The sequence below is a fragment of the Camelina sativa genome, chromosome 12, assembly GCF_000633955.1.
Source record: "Camelina sativa cultivar DH55 chromosome 12, Cs, whole genome shotgun sequence".
Taxonomy (NCBI): domain Eukaryota; kingdom Viridiplantae; phylum Streptophyta; class Magnoliopsida; order Brassicales; family Brassicaceae; genus Camelina; species Camelina sativa.
The window spans coordinates 5,352,320-5,374,935 of NC_025696.1; the positions used below are offsets into that span (position 1 = coordinate 5,352,320).

A 22,616-nucleotide genomic window follows, 5' to 3' on the forward strand; every position below is an offset into this window, starting at 1 on the left:
TTAAATTTTTTTTTTTTACTTTAATTAATTAATTCTGTGATTTGATTTGGGATGGTGAAATTAATTACCAGCGCTCACCAAACCAGACCGGTCAAACCAACACGTTTGGTTTTTTTTAAACTACATTATAGGATTAAATTAAATCCTTCTTGTTTTAGTATATAATATAATCCATGCGTTTTGACACTTTTCTGTCTCTTTATTGTAAAAAACATAAGGGATTGTATCATATATACTATTATATTAATCTATATAAGTTTAAAAATACGTAACGGTTGTTGATAAAATTTAATTACATAATGTATTGAATCTAAAATTATGAATAGACGATTATACTAAAGTAGTAGTGCTATCATCAAAACCATATAAACAGAAAAAGTAATAATTATACTAACATTTAATCACAGTAAAAAGAAGTGGATCTCACTAAAAAAAAAGTAAAAAGAAGTGGATGATTAGATAGATATATCCTATGTTTATTTTGTTGAATTGAAATTATTTTATCAGTCAACAATTTGGCTATGTCTCTTTAAACGAACAATATCAATAATTGAGTACTTTTTTGGTTTTTCGAAAATCAATAACATATTTTAAGTACTATGATTGGCAATAGCTACGTGATTTTAATCTCTGGAGTTTTTCTAAAATGAATAATGTAAAGTTTTAAATTTAGTTTTGTTTCTCATTTAAGAAATTAAATGCCCAAAGCTATGGGATTCATATAGCCCGTAGTATTAGATTGAGCAAAAACATCATGACTTATGGACTTGAACCCGTTGAATCTCGCCACGGCCAAGCTTGGTTGCCTGGTTGGTCAAATATGGGAGGAACTTTGACTCTTTTTTGTATTTTATTTTTGTTAGCTAACACTTTTATCATGTTCGACGTATATAAAACTAATAATGTACACTAGATATAAAATAATATATACTATAGATCCATATACTATTCAAGAAAGACAAAGCATTTCATTGAAGGTTTAAAAATGTAGTCTATTACGAAGAAGGTTCATAACGCAGACAAGTGGTAAGATGGTCAACCACTCGCATGCCAAAGTTGTTCAATGATCACCCATAAATTAAAATTGGTCGAGCTATTTAACTTTCGAAAAGGTCATAATAATTTGTAACCGTACTTTTCTTATAATCGAATGAGCTTATATTGAAATCCAACTTTTGGAGTATTATATAAAAAAGCCGTTATGTGAATTACGTAGTTGTCTATGAAAAAGATACTCAAATATACATATTTACTCAGATCCACAAAATAATTTGCCATTAAACTACCACCATTTTTGGTTTCGTTGGATCTTTGAGATATGAACTCAATTTGGTTTTCATTGGCGTTTCCTTCGATCGACCTACATGTGTCAACTTCATGCCAAAACAATTTAATTATTAGATCTCCAAAAGTGAAGATTCCACCACAGGTAGGCACGACAAATGAATTACCACAACACACGTGTCTTTTTCCTTGACACTATTTCAAACATAATCTACATGTTACATGTACAACACCCATTTATAGATATGGAAGAACTATATACCAAGTTGTTATCACATTTACATTGATCGTTTTTATATGTTATGGCATTTATTTTTATATCGTGTACATTAGGAAATTATATAGGATATACCCAATTAGAGATCAATATCCGTTTCAGTTAATACCTCTAGAACGGATATATTTTGAGTAATCAAACGTTTAATTTCTAAAAACGTGTATCAAAATTGGCATACTGTCTGTTTTCTTACATATGCCATCTTCTTAAAGACAGTATATGATTTTGTAGTAACGTCTCATCCAAAACAACATGCTAACAATGCCTTTAAACCAATTTCTCCTCTTACGAAAACACATTCCCAAAAGAAATCAAAAGTGTGAACTGTGAAGTTATTAGACTACACCTTTTTTTTTTTTTTTTGGACAAAGATAGATTTCCATTCATTCAAATAGAAACAGTACAAAGAAAAGGAAAAGGAATTCCAGAGTTCAAATGATTAAAATTACAAAGATAGACTTTCCCCAAAGTCATAAACAGAAAGATAAATAGCATCAAGCAATAGTCCAAAAGAGCTGTGAGGCAGTCGCTAAAAAGCAAGCTGAGACATGAGAGATCATGGTTGCAAGGCTGATCAGCATCGAAGAATCCAATAGCTGACAAAGTAGTCACGGTCAAATGACTTGGTGACGTTGAAGGGTGAATCAAAGCCAAAGAGCTCTCCGAAGAGAGAGGCAAAAGCATAAGCATTGCCTTAGCAGGGATTCGGTGGGTTGAAACCCGGTTGGTGGTGATAGTTCTGAAATTTAGATGCTTCGGTGAAGAAGCCTGATAGCTTGAGTGGTAACACCCACTCCATGGAAATGGGGTCATAATGCCACTTGGCTTCAGGTTCTTAGGAGGATACTTCAATAAGTTGATAAAGTGCAGTTTACAGATCTCTATAAGCAAACGGGATGATGAAGATAACGACCTGAAGATACATCGGTAATCACAGCGCCATATGGTCTGGATCATAATGCCGAGTTCATTCATGTTTTTAACTTCAAGACTGAAACACTAATTCGATCTAAAAGCAGGTTTTCTATGACACCTATATACCTTAATTTTCTTATTCTAGAAATACAAAACTCGAATTACATTATACCATTCTTCTCATCGCCAGAAAACAAAGAAGTAATACAAGTCTTATCCTTGTTTTTGGTTATCAATCCTTTTATATTTGCCATATATATATACAAAAAAATGGTTGGTTGGTATATAAAATAAGTGATAAAGTGATTTTATAAATACTTAAATAGACTTAGCTGGAGTTATGTTGGGCTCAAATTGCCAAAGGCGAGAAATGGCAATAGAAAGCCCACGTAAGCGAGATTGATGAGCAAGTTATTTATAAGGTTTTTCATTGGTAGATAGGAAACCGTGACTCACGTGGACAAAACTTAACCACTTGGTTCATCCATTTCCCCATCAATGTTGTTATTTGATCAACAAAATTAAGTCTGTATGTATACGCAATAAAATCATATCAAAATCTTATTAATATAAAACATCAGTAATCCTGCAATTGTTTGAAAATGACCGGCCTTTGGTTCTCTATCACTATAATTTTATAAGTGTAATCATTGGAATATATTTTATTTATACTTGCTTAAAATGTTATTGTCAATATATCTTCTAGTATATTCTATACCTCCATATAATTTTTTAATAGTTGTGTATTGAACTTGAGGTGAGGCAAATACTTGGACACGAGAAAGAAAAAAAAGTCTCAAATATTAATAACTTCTCTTTTTAATGAAGAGAAAATATAAAAATGTTCAATACTTACTTCATAATTTTGCTACTATCAGTTTTTTTTTTCTTTTCCTTGTTAACTATCAGATTTGACACCAGGTATTATATAGTACCTTTACATGTATGTCGATTGGTTTAAGACATTAAGTAGCATGCCATTAGTAAAAACAAAACTGAAGCATTTGTTTTGTATAAATGAAAATTTGTATGTGGTTGGCAAAAAAAAAAATTTGTATATGTTAACAAAATATATAAATTACAGTATTTAACAAAAGTATCTTTGATTTTGTTTTAAATCTATCAGCAAACATATTCGATTCAGAAGATTGAAATATTTTTCTTCTTTCTTTTGATTAACATGCATTATACAGGTTGCGTTGCGTGAAATAATCCATTGGGCTAATTGGGCCTTTATTTTCCAAATAAGTAGGCCTTGATTTGTAGGTTTCAATGTGAAGTCCCGTGGAGAGTATAAACTTCAAATTAGACTGCAATGAATGAGATGTTGTAACTTGAACTACATGCATATAAACACACACAAAGCATGTCTTTTAGCAGCAACATTTTCACGAGTTCAAGTTTTGAAAAACTATACTTTACTCGTGTGACCCTATCAGAGATCATAAAACCCAAAGTCAGTTTTACACACCAATAGTAAGAGATAAAAAAAAAAACGAAATCAACTTTTCTCGAGATCTCTTATATGGTCATATTCCATGTTCATGGGTTCCAAATCGATTTTTATGTATCATCTATGCAAAGGGTTCAAAATTTTTTTGTTGGTTATTGTTTAGTTTCAAAAGAATCGGATGTATCTGAAAATGGCATGGTTTGCAAGTCTTGCCTTCGTGCTATGACTTCGTCTGCCTAGAAACACCCTTTACAATCAATAAGGCATAAATAAATAAGCTTAGCTTGTTTTTTTTTTTAATATAATTAAAAGTTTGAAATGGATTAGGAAAGAATGACCTTTACTCTTTCCACACATAGAAAAACTCCTTTGCCACTATCTTTTTTTTTGCAACGTTGTGTGTGTGTGTATGTGTCATACCAAGTGGATTTGTTGTCGAAAAGCAATAAGCTAAAGATGACTAAAGAATTCACAATAGTTTGCTATAGAACTCTTGACTTTTTTTTCTTAAACTATATTTTGTTAATAGTAAGACATTTTTCGGCTGGTGCGATTTAAAAAAATATATGAAAATTTGCCATAAAAGTGCTACAAAGGACATCATTATGTTGATCGGATGGACCATATATGTACCCAATTACAAGCATATATATAAGCACCTTTTTGTCGATGAAGATTCAATTATTATATATGCTGAATAATTTGTTGTAATCATATTTTATACACTCTTAATTTGTTGAACAACAAACTTTCCGCTTTTAAGTTTCTACCGACGTAAAATTAAATTGTGTAGCGTGTTATGCCAAAACTCAGGCCACTTATGAAATCTATGACATGAAACATATATAATAATTAAGTCAAGTAGTGTGCGTATCCACTAGAAAACAATTTCACACCTCCCGACTTTGATTTGACGAAACCACCACTAGCTATATTCACTACTTTTTTCTTCTATACGATTGTATTAGTTTAGATCAAACTACGTAAAATTCATATATGTGATAGTAATGTGGCCCTCATCATCTTTTCAGAAACATTGCAAGAAGATACATATATATATGGTATTAAATAGGGATGTTGTGACAAATTGCAATGGCTTGGTCCTGTTTCGACGACTGTCCGGGATTTCTTAAATAGATCATGATTATTTTTTAGGTTGATGGTTAAATTTCAACTAACTGCAAAATACAAAAATAAAATATAAATTGACATGTTTAACGAGTCTAAAAACTTACTAATACCGACCGGATATTAGCATTCTGTTTCACGACCAAATTTTTATTTCATGATACTAATATTACAGATTCTACAAAGACAAAATATTATGAAACTAAAGTAAATGAGATTTCTTTCTCACTTTTCGTACTTACCCCATGCAATGATGTATGATTATTTCTTTTTGTTGGTAAAGCAATCACAATTCACACAACTGAACAAAACCCTTCAGGGACCACATGAGACGATAACATTAATATTTGTTTTAAGTTTTTAATATTCTTTATGGGTATGTCGCCACTTGCCAGTCCACAGTATTTAATTTCTTCCACCATTCTAATTAAGTCTTAACAGTTTTCTTGTATATATAGGATTCTTTGTCATATCCAGCTCGTAACAATGTACCATGCACGACTTCCGCATAAACTATTCATCCAACCAAATTACAGATGATGTCATGATGATACGTATATTCACAAATATTAACTTTAATCGAAGTTAAATACCTATTTCGATCGTAGATTTCGTATACAGAATGTTTTGGATTTAACCATGCATTGTTTTTAAATTCTTGGGTGCTTTGAGTTTGGCTACACCGGTTAAACATGTCAACCAAAAAGTCAATACGTTTGATTATCAAAAAAACGTATGTATATGTTGGTACTTGGTAACCAACTGTAGCTTAGGTTGTGTATAATCATCGAGTTCGTTGGTAATAACGTTGCGTTGAAGCCAGTCCCTGGTTCAAGTCTGGCTTGGGATGGGGTGGCGATTTTCCGAAGATAGGTTGATCTGTAAAAGGTTGACTCCGACAGAAGAAAAATACATGTTTTAGCCCTGGGACTTCCTTTAGAAAGAAAAGAAAAACATGTATGTTCCCTGTAGTAATAATACTAGCTTTTACTATATGACATAGATGCTTGCTAGGTAGATAGGTTAGGTGGAGATTCAATAACAATAAATTAAAGTGATACGAAAGAAGCATGACCATATACTTTACTTTTCTTGCTCTGACAAAGGAAATTATTTACAATGTCATATGCTAGCTGTTGGCTGTTGCTAATCTTATAATATACATTTCATCTATCGTCATTGCTAATCCAATTCTACCATATACTCTATTCCATTAGTTGTTATTCATGTACAGCATCTTTGATCATCCATGTGATGATGTGACCATAGACTACGTACAAAAACTTTGTCTAAAGAAACATAATCTGGCATTCAAAAAAGTTATGTAATTGATTGGTTAGGGCCTTAGGGGTAATCAAATTAATCCGACCAATATCACATGCACAAACCTTATATTTCCGATTATTTGAATGAAAAAAGTAGAAAATACATGTTTATCGATTTGTGTGTTTCATCAGCTTCGAAGCTATCATTTACTCCATCCGTTTCAAAATATATGATGTTTTAGAGAAGTTTGTTGTTTCATAATATAAGATGTTTTCAAATTTCAATGCAACTTTTAAATTAGTTTAGTATTTTATATTATGCAGTATTGTTTCTGATTGGTTGAACTTATTAAAAGTATAGTCTTCTTAATCTGCGTGCTTTGTTTAAAACATCATATATTTTTAAACGGAGGGAGTATTAAACATATATTTCTGAATCTGAATAAAAATAGAAGTCAGCGCGTGCCTTCACTAGACAAGAAACCTAGAAAAACAGAGTAAATGTATACTACTTAATAACAATACTATTCGTGTAAAACTATTAACGGTTAGTTGTTTCTTACTATAAAGTTCGATGGGTTCTTGTAAACTGATTTACAATAGACAAAAAACTGCTAAATACAGACCCAAAAGAATCCAAATTGTGTTATCTATCTATCCCATCTCTAGACTACTTGTGATCCAAATAATTTCTAAGAAAATAATAGGAATTGCGGTACTGATAAATAAAGACACCGTAGTGTTTAGCACATGTCATTATCTCCCCGTTCAAATCCTAAGTTTTTCCCCGTTTCTGATGATAGCCAATGTTCCCGTAACACACACGTATACAGTTCGATGCGATTTGCCAATGCGTATCTACCATGTGTTATATAGTGTGCGACATGCTTATTCAAAAATAAAACAAACAAAGATAAGATAAGTGTCACATAATAAAGAAACTAACTAGATTAAGACCCGTGCTAGAGCACGGGGTTGAAATTTTTTAATTTATATTGTAATTTCTATATAAATTATAATTTATATTGTAATTTCATTGTGAAACCATAGTCATTTTTTTTAGGTATATGAATATGAGCGAATATGAGCGAGGTATTTTTTGTGAGAGGTGATTTGTATTATTTATATTGGCAGTTTTGAAGATTCTTCCGTGATTACAGTAACTTTCGTAGATTAAGATATTAGGAATCATGATTAATAAGGGAATATTCTGTTTATTGTTTTTGGAAATCAATTCTGTTTGTTGTTTTTGGAAATATATTCCGAAAATGAACAATATACATGGATTACACCTAACATACATCTTGTAGCAAATTAATATCAAATTTTTTATAACCCATTTATAACCTACTATTAAAATTATATAGTTTACAAATTTGAAGTTGTGTACTTCCCTTTTATTAAATAGGGGATGTATAATTTTGTTATGATTGACTCGTAGGAACTGTATAAATTATCTTTGTCTTGTTAGGAGAAATACCCCTACATTTTTAAAAAATAAAAATAAATATATATCCCTACATTAATATTTGAGAAATAATCTTCTCAATTTTTACGTTTTGGTTGATTATCCAACAACTAATACATATCTTTTAACCAAAATTTTGTAGTCATCTCTCTTTGTATATTTTTCTATTAAATTTCGTTTGAACACAAGAATGTTGTTTTTACAAGAAACACTCAAAAATGTCTAAAATCTAAACGGCTAGACACTCGACATATGTTAAACGTTGAACCATCATCAGTCACACTCTTAATGTTATCTTAAACTACTTATAGTCATTAATCAAATCAGTCACCACGTTTAAAAAAAACAGAGTTACTAATTCATGTGTATGAAACAATAAATAGCTAAAAAATAAAAAGACTAAAATTACGAACGTTACTCTAAACCCAAAAAATTCACAGAAGTAACGTGACCATAAAAAGAAAATATAATTAAAAAAGTTAAAAAAATATATAAACAAAACATATATTTTTAACCCTTTTTGAGGCCCACCATAAAACTGCATCTCCTCTTATCATAGGCCTCTCTCTCTCTCTCTCTTTCTCCTCATAGTCCCATCCTCTTCTCTCTCTCTCTTCTTTGCTCCACATCCACAGCGTTCTCTCTCTCTCTCTCTCTCTCTCTCGTCTCCGGTGTCTCCGTTCTCCGGTAACTTCTCCGAACGAAGAGGGAGAGAGAAAACAATATCAAACCGTTCGATTCTTTTGCTCGACGATATTTTTTTTTTTAATATTTTTTCTTAAGCTTTCCTTATTGGGTAACTACTCTCTTTCTTTTTTTTTTGTTTCCCGATCTCTTCTCTCTCTCTCTCTCTTTCCTCTGTTTTATTTCACTCCATAAAGTTTTTATTTTTCATTGTTTACCTAATTTTTTTTTTTATTTTTGGTGTCTTCTTCTTCAACATGGCAGGGGTTTGAAGAATCTGACTAGTGGTTCTCCTTTAACGATAATGTGGGTTTGATTAGTTTCTTCTCTACACTTCTCCCTCATGGATTCTTCTCACGATGGTACTACTTTTAGATTTCTGGGTTTCTCCTTCATTCATTGGTTGCCTTAAGATTTATCGATATCCGTGTCTCTCTCTCTCTCTCTTTGTTTTGTTTTCAATGTTTTTTAGTTTTAAAGCTTTGGATGCTGATTTCGATTTGTTTATATTATTCAATTATGGTTTATTTGTTTTGAAAGGTGGAGACTTTATCTTCCTCTTTGGAGGTCTTGAGAATGACTGTTCTATGCCTTTTTTTTATACTAATTCTGCTACTGATCTTAGATTACTGGGGTTTCTTTCTATTTTTTTTTTAATTGGTGATTGATTCTTAATTGGGTGGGTCTTCCCTACCCTCTTTTGTTTCTATGGTTGATTGGTTCTAACTCCATATTCTTCTCTGTTGTGTGTTTGTTTGTTTAGTTTCCCACTATCATTGGTTTGATGAATTGAGTTGTTTTTTTTTTATAATTAAAATCGTGCGTCAAAAGATATGACTTTGATTCTGTATAGAATAAGATTCCATGATTTGATGAAATGTAATGTGGGTTCTAATACCTAATAGAATCATTCTCTTGTGTTACTTTTACTTACAAGGCTTTATTCTTTGCTTTCGATCTTGAGTCTTTCTTCTCAATTGCCATCCTAAAGAACATTATCTTTGCTTTGTCATCTTTTGTTTGGTTCTTCTGTCTCTCAAAGTCGCACTCGTAGTGGATCTAACCTTATCAACGTTGTTGTCCTGTGGTGGTTGTTGAACTTTCTTTGTTTTTTTTTTTTTAAATATGAATGAGCTGTTTGTTTTCAAAGTTCCATTTTAGCTTTGTAGTTGCACTTGTATTGAATTTGGAGTCTTTCTTCTCTGTTTTGGAAAATAAGATTGCTTCAAGTATCATCCTTTGTGTAAGATCAGACAGCTAATTCATGTTTTTTTGTCTTTCATAGTTTCTGGTTAAGGACATTGTTCTTCAAGCCAATATTGTAAAACTCACTTATTTTTTCTTCTTCTGCTTCTATATACAGGAGCTGCAGGTGACTCATCAAAGTGCAATGAAATGAGTGTTGATGAGAAGAGACAGCTTGTTTATGAATTGTCGAAGCAAACGCATCTAGCTTCTGAAGTCTTGCAGGCATGGAGCCGCCAAGAGATTCTACAAATCTTATGCGCAGAAATGGGAAAAGAAAGGAAATATACTGGCTTGACCAAAGTCAAGATCATTGAGACCCTTTTGAAAATTGTTTCCGAGAAAAACTCTGGAGAGAATGAAGGGAAGAAGAGAGATTCTGATTCTTTGCCTATCCAGAAAAACACAAAGAGACAAAGGAAGGTCGATAATCCTTCTCGGTATGTGGTTCCAGTTCCAGCAACCAACAATGTAACAAGCAACAATGCCTCAGGGAGCTGCAGCTCGGTTAACACTAAAGGTAACAAAATCTTCTTTTTTTCAGCTCAAAGGTATCAACGTTTTGGTGCATTCTAACCCGAAAGTAGAATTTGGTCAGGTGAGAGTACTATCTACTGCAACAATTTGGCTTGCCGTGCTGTATTGAGACAGGAAGACTCGTTTTGCAGAAGGTGTTCCTGTTGCATCTGTCATAAGTATGATGATAACAAAGATCCTAGTCTCTGGTTAACATGTAGCTCAGATCCTCCATTTGAGGGTGAGTCTTGTGGATTCTCATGCCATCTTGAATGTGCTTTCAAGACTGAAAAATCCGGTCTTGCAAAAGACAAGCGAAGTGAGGGATGCTGCTTCTATTGTGTCTCTTGCGGTAAAACGAACAGTCTGCTTGAATGTTGGAAGAAGCAATTGACGATTGCTAAAGAAACCAGAAGGGTAGATGTACTTTGTTACCGTCTTTTCTTAGTCCAGAAACTTTTGAAGGGATCAACTACATACCTAAATCTGTGTGAGGTTGTGGATGAAGCTGTCAAGTGTCTTGAAGCTGATGTGGGTCCTCTCACTGGTCTCTCTATGAAAATGGGTAGAGGAATTGTTAACAGACTTCAGTCGGGACCCGATGTGCAGAAACTTTGCTCTACTGCTCTTGAATCTCTTGAAACTCTAAAAACTACAAATCCTGAAGTTGTTGCAGTGCCTTCACCTCGCAGCTCCAAGGTGCAGCAAGGTTAGAATCTTTATACCCTTTCAATGATTGAGTAATATGTCAAGTATGTTTCCAAAAATGTTGATTCTCTGATTTTGTTTCGTAGATTGTTCTCATGTATTGAGCAATGAGATATCTGCAGATACAGCAACCACAGGATCAACCAAGATCAGGTTTGAGGATGTAAACGCGACTTCACTCACAGTGGTTCTCGCCTCTAACGATATCCCCTCACCTCCAAACATCGTCCACTACAGTATTTGGCACCGTAAGGTACCAGAAAAAGATTACCCGGAGAAATCTACTTGCACACTATTTACTCCAAACACAAGATTTGTCGTCTCTGGTTTAGCTCCAGCTTCTGAGTATTGCTTCAGAGTAGTGTCCTATAGCGGAACCAGAGAAATGGGAGTTGATGAAATCAATGTTTTGACACGTAGCGCTGAAGAAGGAGCAAATTGCTCTTCGGCAGTTGAAAGAAGCGAAAGCCCTCTGACAAATTGCAGCACGTTGTCTTCTAATCCTTCTTCTGTTGAAGCTGAGTCCAACAATGATTACATTGCCCCGAAGAGGCCATTAAAGAACGACCTCAACAACTCTCCTTCTGTCGATGAAAGTGCTGCGAAAAGAGAGAAGAGGACAACCGAATCAGAGATTGTACAGATTGAGAATAACGTTGAAGAGATTGTGTTGTTGGAGGAGGAAGAAGAACAAGAAGCTGTTCTTGACAAGAACAGATCAAGATCTGAGACTCCAGTCCTGACTACTACGACTAATCTTGTTAGTAACCGAAACAATTCAGATGCGAGTTTGCCAATCACTCCCTTCAGGTCAGACGAAATCAAGAACCGTCAAGCTAGGAAAGACAACTGTAACAACGGAGATCATTCAGCTAACGGAGGATCAGAGAGCGGACTAGAGCATTGTGTGAAGATCATAAGACAGCTCGAGTGTTCAGGACACATTGATAAGACTTTCAGACAGAAGTTTTTGACTTGGTATAGTTTAAGAGCGACGTCACAAGAGATTAGAGTTGTGAAGATATACATCGATACGTTCATTGATGATCCCATGGCTTTAGCTGAGCAGCTCATTGATACTTTCGACGATCGAGTTTCCATCAAGCGTTCTGCCGTTGGTGGTGGTAGTGGTGGTGCGTCTGCGGTTGTTCCATCTGGATTCTGTATGAAGTTGTGGCATTAGAGATGGCATGGGGGCTCTCATATGTGGGTTTTTATTATTAGCGGTTCTTTCATGTTATTCATGCATGACATTTTCAAAACGTTTATTCTAATTATTGGGAAATTTGCATTATTGGAACATTTCCATGCAAGAACAGTAGTACTGTTGCTATCGAATAGTTTTTGCTTTGTCGGGGATTTTATTTATATTTTTATGGATTTGATTCCATTTTATAATTTAGTACTAGGCTGAATTATTATTAGTTCGTTGACTTCTGGAAAAATGTTATCTTATACTCATACAGACGAAGGTTATGAAAATGATAACTTCTATATGTACATTATGATGAAGCTGCGAGAACAATGAAATTGTTTGATTAATCTTCAGCGGAGTATTTGTTAAACGTTGCTAACGTAAGATTTATTTTTCAATAATTCGAAAATAGTTCCAATAACAAATGCAACAAACTTTAAATACGTCAGCAATCATGATCGTCATCGTCATTCGTCATCATATACAATGCAAATACTATATTATTAAAATCATTTGTCTACAACATTATGTCAAATTTGTTGGGGTAACTTTTTTTTGAACAATATAAAATTCCATGCAGATTCTCTTTGGCTATCTAATGCAACATGAAATTCAGATTTAATAAGTGGTGGAGATGGTTTCTGCGAGCAGAGCCGGCCACAGGTACAAGCGAAGCAAGCAAGTACTTGCGGCCGATAATATATAAAAAAACTTCGGCCTTAAAATTAAGTAAGTGTAGGTAGTCTAGTGGTAGTGTTTAGGTATCTCTCACCTTCACTTACCAGGTTCGATACTCTCAGCTCTCCATATTTTTGTGTTCCCGTTTTGTAGGCATAATATTATAGCTTTAAATTATTTTTAAAAATATATATATCTTATAAATTATTAGTATTTAGAAAACGAAAATAGGAAAAAAAAATATATATATATCTTCCCTCCTCACTGATCAAAAGGGCTGTGAGAACTCTCACCATGTCCGATCGCTTCTCATGGCGGAAGCGGTAGCTCTTTTTTTGGCTCTTCAAGACGCATTGAAACTTGGCCACCGGAAACTTTTGTGCGCTTCTGACTCACAGCAGCTGATCAAAACAGTTAACTTAGAACTCCATCTGAAGGAGATTCACGGGATTCTACATGACATCCTTCGTTTAGCATCGAGTTTCGAAGAAATCTCCTTCATCTTTGTCCCTCGGGAGAGGAATCGGCGAGCGGATGAGATTAAGTAAGTGTAGGTAGTCTAGTGGTAGTGTTTAGGTATCTCTCACCTTCACTTACCAGGTTCGATACTCTCAGCTCTCCATATTTTTGTGTTCCCGTTTTGTAGGCATAATATTATAGCTTTAAATTATTTTTAAAAATATATATATCTTATAAATTATTAGTATTTAGAAAACGAAAATAGGAAAAAAAAAATATATATATCTTCCCTCCTCACTGATCAAAAGGGCTGTGAGAACTCTCACCATGTCCGATCGCTTCTCATGGCGGAAGCGGTAGCTCTTTTTTTGGCTCTTCAAGACGCATTGAAACTTGGCCACCGGAAACTTTTGTGCGCTTCTGACTCACAGCAGCTGATCAAAACAGTTAACTTAGAACTCCATCTGAAGGAGATTCACGGGATTCTACATGACATCCTTCGTTTAGCATCGAGTTTCGAAGAAATCTCCTTCATCTTTGTCCCTCGGGAGAGGAATCGGCGAGCGGATGAGATTGCAAAAAACTCTCTGTCTAATTTAATTCCGAGTATTGATTTTCAACCACCTTCTGTACTAGTTAATGTATTAAACCCGGTTCAACCGGAGCAACCTGAACCCTTTGCTGGTTAAGTTATAAATGCAATTGATTGACAAAAAAAAAAAATATATATATTATAGCTTTAAATTATTTTTAAAAATATATATATCTTTATAAATTATTAGTATTTAGAAAACGAAAATAGGAAAAAAAAAATAATCAATTAACCCTAGCTAATAGTTATCATAGCTTCTTCTTTCTTCCTTCTTCTTTCTCCCTCTACCCACTCTACTAATATTTTATACATCCTTAAAGTGAAGGTATGTTAAACGAACTGAAACTTCTAAAATTGATGAGATTTCAGAGGAGATCAACAAAAATAACAGTGATGATGTCCATTGAAAGAAGTTTGGCAGCAAAACTTGACTATGAAACTTTGATGGATGAGTTTGCAAGTAAAAATTCAAGGAGAATCATTTTCACACAAAAAAAGAATTTTTGATCTGTGATGGTTTAGAATTTTTTGTGCTTTTGTTAAAACTATCCAGATTTATTATTTAGTTTGATAAAAAAAAAATTTAGTTTAAATATGTACAAATCAGCCTTTTTTTTCAGTTTGCTTGTAGCCACAAAATACATAGCGCCGGCTCTATTTCTTCGTCATCCTTAATTGAAGGTTCCATTGAACCAAGTTTTTGAACAATTCTGGTGGTAGATGATATGGCAAAGTATGATTTGTTATATTGCTTCTGATCCGCAGAGACACTTAGACTTAGTAATCCTTTTGAAGATGACGATCAGAAGAGAGTGATTTCGTTGAACTTGAGAGAGAGGACTGACGATTTCGAGTCTTTTATAAAGGTGAAGGAGATTGCGGAGAAGAGGAAACAACAGCTAGCTTAGAAACCATTCTGGTGTTAGACGATGTGGCAAAATATGTTTCGTTACACTAGCTACGAATGAATTCTTCATAACTTCAATTTCTTTTACACTACTTCTACTCTTCTACACTTGCCATTTGTCAGCATTTGATTGCACGTGTGACGTGATCTACTATTACTATAAAAATCAAGGAATGATGAAAGCTGAATTCTACAAACAAATCAAGTAAAAAAAAAACTGAATTGATGCCTCCAGCGATCTCACCGTTTAAAACTCTTCTGCCTCGTCTCTTTGATTTGAATCTTCCATCGCAAAACATGTTTTAGACCTAGATTTTAACATAAAAGAGAACAATCAAGATATAGATTTGTACATATATATGTCAAACATCGACTATTCTAGTTATTTATTTCAAACAGATAATTGAGGGATATCTCAGACATCAACTATTCTAGTGTGCATACGGTGACTTGCGGGACAAGATAGGTGTCTTGTGGCAACGCCAACTTTGATCTAAAAATATTTTGTCAAATTTTTTTATTTAATAAACAAGATGAAATATGTAAATGAAAAAGAAAAATGAGTTTTATGATGCTTAATTTAACGATTTTTGTATTAACCACCTCATGAGCTACTAAGTTTTGTGTATTTTTTCTTAATTACATTTGTAAAATTTTAACAATAGTTAAATAAAAAATTTCATTCATACGTCGATTTTATCCATGATATGTCTGTTCAAAATTTTAGTTGTCAAAAAAATATTTTTGATTAAGTTATCCAATTTATTTTTCTCATCAAGAAATTTTTTTTAATTAAAAACATATAATGGCGGATACTAATTATTATGGATAGTTGATGTACATTTACACCATCGCCAAGTATTAAGTTGTGATTTATTCGCTACACCCAAAATATACACCATGTACCACTTTGAACCACTTGACTGGCGTATCTAATGTAATTATTTATTTCGCAAATGTGTTATGGATTTGACTCGTCTTTGTAAATTATGATCTTAGCCGCATATTCTAGTCGAATAAAAATAAATTTATTTGTGGATTTGATTTTTACTAATTTATATATTATCTTTCGAATATAAATGGAATGATAAAAAAAAAAAAAAAATCTGCTGATTATGTAGTAGAAATACACAATGTATCATTATATAAAGGGATTATATAGATTTTGCCACTTTCCACTCCAATTATTTTGAATTTGTCATTTCCTTTAAATATTTTAGATTTACCACTTTTGATCACTTTAAAATCTCTAAATTTGTGGATTTTTTTTTGCTAAAATATATACTTTATAACAAATACTAAACCTTACAAAAGATTGGAACCAAAATATATAAAATTGTGTGTTTAAAATCTAAAAAGTGGCAAATTTATAAGACTTTAGCCAAAATGGAAAAATCCATAAATGCCACTAAGAAAAGTGGCTTCTTTCGTAATTAACTCTTATACAAACTATAGTTTGACATACTTTAAAGGAAATGAAAAGTAATTCATAATCGATTGTTGATTGATTGGACAGTTTATGTACAAGGAATATGCAACTCCTTTTGAGCAAACAAAAAAAATATGCAAAATTAATGTTTATGTTTGTCAATTCTTTGTAAAATTTTAAATTGTTGTAATACACGTTGTTTATAATATCTAATTCACCATTGATTGTTAAAATAATCATATTATCAGTGTGACTAGAATCAAAACTTTTGTAAACGTATCTTGATTTATGACGAAATAAAAATAAATCAAATATGGAGTTCATAAAGTGGTTTCACAAACAGTATTTTTCCTCAATTTGAGGCTACAAATCTCTTTATATGGTTAGAGTTACATATGCTATGAGCCTATGACTATACTTAGTTTTTTAAAATTCATGTCACCCAAATTAATTGATTATTGGTAGAACTATCTTGTCTAGCGTTATTGGTTTGGTTTTTGATCTTCTTAGTTGTGTGTTTTCATTTTACAAGAGTAATAAATACATGCCATCAATTTCTATATTTCGTTTAAATAAATAAATCAGAAATAATAGAAAAATTGTTTTGTTCATCATTCATCTAAACAAGAAAGAAATACATCATTGTGTCTTTTTTGCAGTGTATTTGAGGATATATTATAATTTGTAAATCAGGAAAAGAGGAAGAATCAAACTTTTCTTAAATATTTGGATTCCCATATGGGCCTCACAGCCCAATAAAATCCAATCACTTTCGGCTATATTTGATATTTACATGTTGAGATTTTCGTTTTTCATTTGTATCTAAATTGACAAATGTTTTATAAAAACTTGGTAACATATCTATACTATATACAACAACTTGGATCAACAGTAAAAGGGAAAGAAAAAAAGAAATTATGATTACAAATATCCAACTTGTTGAACCATGAATAGAAAGTATGCACATAATATTTCTTTTATACCAAATCATGGGGATAGAAAAGAAAACAAGCACATGAAGTCGAAAAAGAAGAAGAAGAAGAAGAAAAAAGCTGGTCCATTGAATGTTGGGAAAATGGATGGACAAAGGCATGTTACGATTATTCCTCTCTTAGAAACCTTTGAAAAGTTTTTTTATGATTTCAGAGAATCTTTATCAAGAACAACAAGAAACAAATGAAAACAATAGATATACTAAAATAAAACTTAGCCAATAGTTGTTCGAAAAAAGGTGCAAAAAGCAGCAACGGACACAAAATGACCATGTCTGATTATAATCAAAGAATTTCCAACTTGAAAACTTTTTTTTTCGGCATGCTCCATTTCCCACTATTCTTAATTTTAGTGCCAAAATATTTCTGTAGTATGTTTGTTGATAAAATTTGCATATCTATAATATATGTCCATATGCGATGAAGAAGAGATAGGCATACCAAATTTGTTTTGGAAAAATTGGCGTCATAACAGCATAAAATTAATTTAAATAACTATCTTTTTTTTTTATTTCTATTGAATAACTCACTAATTGATAAATCATGAGTTTCCAAATCACCGTTTCTCTGATCAACACAAAAACGTTAGCTGATATGTTTTACAGATAAGAATGTTAGATTTGAATCATTTTTTAGTGCTATTATCCTTCTTGTTACTTCGACTTGCTTTGTCTTTGCATAGAACTTTTCATTTTTATAGTCATTTTAATGAGTTTTTAATATACAGCGGAGACAAAAGCAAGTAGATAAAGAGAATTACATATTTTATTAAAAAGTGAAAAGATTAATTATATGCTTATTCTTCTTCATTGAAGTGTTATCCATCTCACTAAAACATTATATATACTAAATACTGATTTATTATTTCGGTGATTGTACGGATTAAGCTTTATGACATTTATATATAACTTTTTTTTTATCAAAATATTTGCTCCAAAGAATCTCTACAAAGATTTATTTTATCTTGTCTAAGATAATTTTTATCAATATTTTTTCCAACTAATATTATATCCTATGCCGATCATTTTCCTTTTTTGAAGCTTTCTATATTCGTTATAACACTATAGCATTTTACTTTTGAATGATTGATTATTCGTCTTCTTTAATGTTCGATCATATAGCATTTTGAAGTAACACTATAGCATTTTACTTTTGAATGATTGATTATTCGTCTTCTTTAATGTTCGATCATATAGCATTTTGAAGTAACACTATAGCATTTTACTTTTGAATGATTGATTATTCGTCTTCTTTAATGTTCGATCATATAGCATTTTGAAGTAACACTATAGCATTTTACTTTTGAATGATTGATTATTCGTCTTCTTTAATGTTCGATCATATAGCATTTTGAAGTAACACTATAGCATTTTGAGGTAGATAAAATTTTCCAAAATCGGGTGTAACCGCATATACTAGTATTTGATATGACGAAGCCATAAACTCTCCGCTGAAAGCAAATCTTAATTATTTAGTCAATCCAACAATTATATCACTGGTTGAGAATGTATTTGGATCGTAAACTCGTAACTATACTACGACGCATTAACACCGGACCTTTTGTGGTCATTTATAATAGTTGTTTTGATTGATTGCACATTTAGCTTATATCGTAACGTAATAAACTTATGCAGATGAAAATACTACACATTTTAGCCTATATTATGTGAAAGAGATTATCTAACCAACGTGGATGACACATAAAATGATTAGATGAAGATTTTGCAGAAATATGCCATCGTAATATTATATCTTCATCTCTTAATGTTATGTTTATACAAAATTAGCTGAAAGGAGAGAGACGTAAATGTTAGGAGAAAAGGAAATTATCAATTATTATATTAAAAACGGCTTTACTAATCTGATGAAATTTGAATAGAGAAAAGTGGGGTGTAGATAAGCAGATGCACAAGCAGCATGGCCACCTAATAAATTCAAAAAGAAAACACATGCATGATACCATACTTATCACTAAATAATTAATAACTAAAACCTAACATTTATAATTTTAAATAAATATTAATATAAGATAATTGAAATTGAAAAAGGCTGTATATAAATTATTACAAGAACAAGAATAAATTAAATTAGGTACGTCCAGTGGTAGTGCCAAACTGTATTGTAAATAGAGTTGTCCCTTTGTGTCTAGAGCCCTTGTGGATATAATTTGTGTATATGAATGTTAGGTCCATCGCTGTTTCTTTTTTTCCTTTTCATTTTGCCCAAAATATCTCATTTCTTTTTCCGTACATACCACATGTACATGTTCACATGTCGATCTTTGGGAAAATTTTCTTGATAAAAATCCTTTTAAAATATGTCGTTTTCAAATTTAATAGTACGCTTATTTTAAATTAAAAATATAAATTATTATGGCTATTTGCATGTATTTGAAATCATTATTTGGTTGCAGCGGTTGGGGCGGACAAATCCATCTGTGGATCAGATCGTTTTTTATTTACTATTCATCATGTGTAGTCCGCAGTAGTGCGATCTACAGAAAATAGAAACAAAACCGCAGCAGACCAAATGTGGACCACTTTTTCTTATCAATAGAGTTGGACCGCAGCGGTCTGTTGTCCACACTTAAAACAGAATTGTTTGATCCGCAAACAGATTTGTCCGCTCTGACCGCAGTTACCATTCAGACCCTATGTGTTACTATTGTTGTTTGGTTTTCATTGGTTTTGAAATTGTACCATAGAACAACGGTCCAACCTCATCATATTATATATTTTTTGGTTCATAAAGAAATGGTTTGTTTTCCTGTAAACAAAATTACATCATACATGCTAAGGCTATATTATAGTCTGCAAAACGATGATGCATACAAATAAAGTTGAAAAAATAAACATATTGGGTTAGCTAAGCAACCGAAGCCATAATGTTTATTTTTAAGAGTTCTAGAAGAAACTTCATTTTTCTGTGCATCTTGGCCTTGGGGCTTTTTCTTTAGAAACATGCCTCTTGAGTATTTGCTTTCTAGGCGTGTTCCATGTCGAGGTTTACTTTACGGTTTCTTCACTTTGATTTAGTTTTGTTATGTTGAACTAAAATTTAAAAACAAAAATCGATTTATTACTTTTAAAAATTGGTTTGGTTTCGATCACAGTTTAGATTATTTAGTTTGGTTTCAATCTGTTTAAATTAAAGCTCTAGTTTTGAAGTATGTGTGATGAGAAATGCAACTTGCTGCGTGAGACGCGGCATGAGGGAAACTCAATATCCTTGTGACGGTGTATTAGTTTACAATGCAATTATTAAAGATCCAAGATGATGCAACTTGAAAGCTTATTGAATTATTTTTAGTTACTTACTGCTATTAATTTAATCAACCGGTGATCTTCATGAGATAAGTACGGACAATTATAATTTTTTTTAATTTGAATCATTATCAAATGATAGAAAGCCAGAACCATAAGTAACTTCCACAAGTTGGTCTCTCTGTAAGAGATAAAATTTAATGAACTTTTTTTGTCCATATGCACATGGTTGCATACATATACGTGTAAAGCTATGTATAGATACATATGAATGTGGATCCATATGAATTAAAGCCAATGTGTGTGGAATGGCTGACCAAAAGACACAAAACGGTCCAATGTCACCAACCCTCCTGGTTTAAATTCCAAATGTTAATAGTCTTAATGGAATAAAACTCTTATTATTTTCCTGGAGTCTTACTCTTAGTACGATTTGTACGACAGAGGTTAATTTCGGCTCAACTAATATTATGTTTACATGTGTGATGAAGTTACTAGTTAGGCGTCTCAGGTTCTTGTAAACTTTTCGATTTCTAAAAGTTTCAAAATAAGTCTTCACTTTGACCAGAAAAACACACACAAACAACTCTTCACTAGTACTATATAAGTTTAGAAGAAGAAAAAAAGAATTTAACAAAATTTTCTGTACTTTAATCTACGAAAGTTGAATTTTCTTACTAAATGATAGTATAGGTTTTTTTAATCTTTTTTGTTTGAGGTTAAGAAAAAATAAAACAGAATATTAAGTAAAAATTAGCAAAATGCAGTATTTAATTAATAAACTATATACGTTTTCGGTCCTAGGTTTTACAAATTCTCCTACTTTATTCACTATCGTCGCATTTATAGTCGAGTTTCAACATTCAACATCCTAGTCTCTATGGTTGACCGCCCACTTGCTCGTGGGGTATTGACTTCTTGGGATATACTTTCACGCAGTTGTGTAACTTTGAGTATGAATTATATGGTGAAAAAAGTCTTCTTGGCTGACCAAGAAAGTATAAGGTATAAAGTAAAAAAACGACTAGATCACGTGTTAAACAAAAATTACTTGTAATTTTCACTAGAAATATTCACTATTTCACCTAATTATTTTCGTACCGCCTTTGTCGGTTATTTTTTTGGTGCACACTCGTTTACACTACTTGTATCAAAATGGTCGTAATTAATAATCAAATACAGCACTTGTTTGCGTAAACTCCAGCCAAAAATAAGTATTAAATCTCTCTAAACTTTCGTTTTCTATTTTCTTTTCTTGATAATTTCGTCAGAACAGTTATAGTATAAAAATCACTTTTGTAGCCGTTAAACTTGGAATCTCACAAGTTTATTTGTTTATGTGTAATATTTATGCTTGTAAGATGAATCAGTTTAGACAACAGTCTTTATTTATTAGCATACTATTGGACATAATTTAATACATATATATAAATTAGGTTACAAATTAAAGGTAGAGATATGAATATGTCATCGTCGACAAAAAAAAAATGAATATCTCATCATATTAATGGAATCCTAATCAACGAGTTAAAAAATAACAAAAAATAAATTATTTGTGCAGACGCATACGTGTACATGTTATGACATACAGACAGTAGACACTCTCATATATTAAGAAGAAAATTAAGGTTATACATTACTTTTGATATTTAAGCGAAGTTTAATACATATATGACATATGTCGTGGCCTTTTTCGTAAAGCCAAAAGATGGGACAAATGAGTTTATAGTTTTCTAATATTTTCTGTCTAATTACGTCTTTCATTGCCTCAATGAGCCATCTTGTCTAAACTTGGCTTCGTTTTTTTGCCTCATCTATCCCTGGCCAACCTTTTAAGCCTATACGTATCTCATATTTTTCCCTTAGTCGTTCGCTTTCCTAAGAGAATTTGGTTTTTGGTAGAATATGACCAATAATTTGAAAAAATGATTATATCTCTAAACATATATGGTTTACTTAATTCATCTGAACAGAAAAAACATAGAAATCAACAATAATTTGACCATAGAAAAAGAGTTTTACAGAATGAGGTTTGGTTTTAACACCGTTACCATTTCAGTTTTTACCTTCCTAATTGCATAGAAGTCAACTGAAGTTCATGTCGACATAATTTCATTTAATTTCTCCTTAATGTATTAGAAAAGTCAAAATATTAAAT

General features: G+C 32.1%; 1 protein-coding gene across 2 annotated transcripts; it reads left to right on the forward strand.

The window, feature by feature from the left end:
- On the forward strand, positions 8,359-12,367 carry LOC104730301 (VIN3-like protein 2). Of its 2 annotated transcripts, none has more exons than XM_010449452.2 (5): positions 8,359-8,586; positions 8,739-8,836; positions 9,838-10,239; positions 10,318-10,944; positions 11,030-12,367. In XM_010449452.2, exons 2-5 carry the CDS (start codon positions 8,818-8,820, stop codon positions 12,124-12,126), a joined length of 2,145 nt encoding a protein of 714 aa, XP_010447754.1. In that variant the 5' UTR covers positions 8,359-8,586; positions 8,739-8,817; the 3' UTR covers positions 12,127-12,367. The 2 variants fall into 2 exon arrangements, with proteins under 2 accessions (XP_010447754.1, XP_010447755.1); XM_010449453.2 differs by having other exon boundaries at positions 11,066-12,367.

Coding starts and splice junctions, on each gene's coding strand:
- LOC104730301 (XM_010449452.2), top strand. Junction 10,240..10,317: donor CAGCTCGGTTAACACTAAAG/GTAACAAAATCT, acceptor GAATTTGGTCAG/GTGAGAGTACTATCTACTGC. Junction 10,945..11,029: donor CAGCTCCAAGGTGCAGCAAG/GTTAGAATCTTT, acceptor TTTGTTTCGTAG/ATTGTTCTCATGTATTGAGC.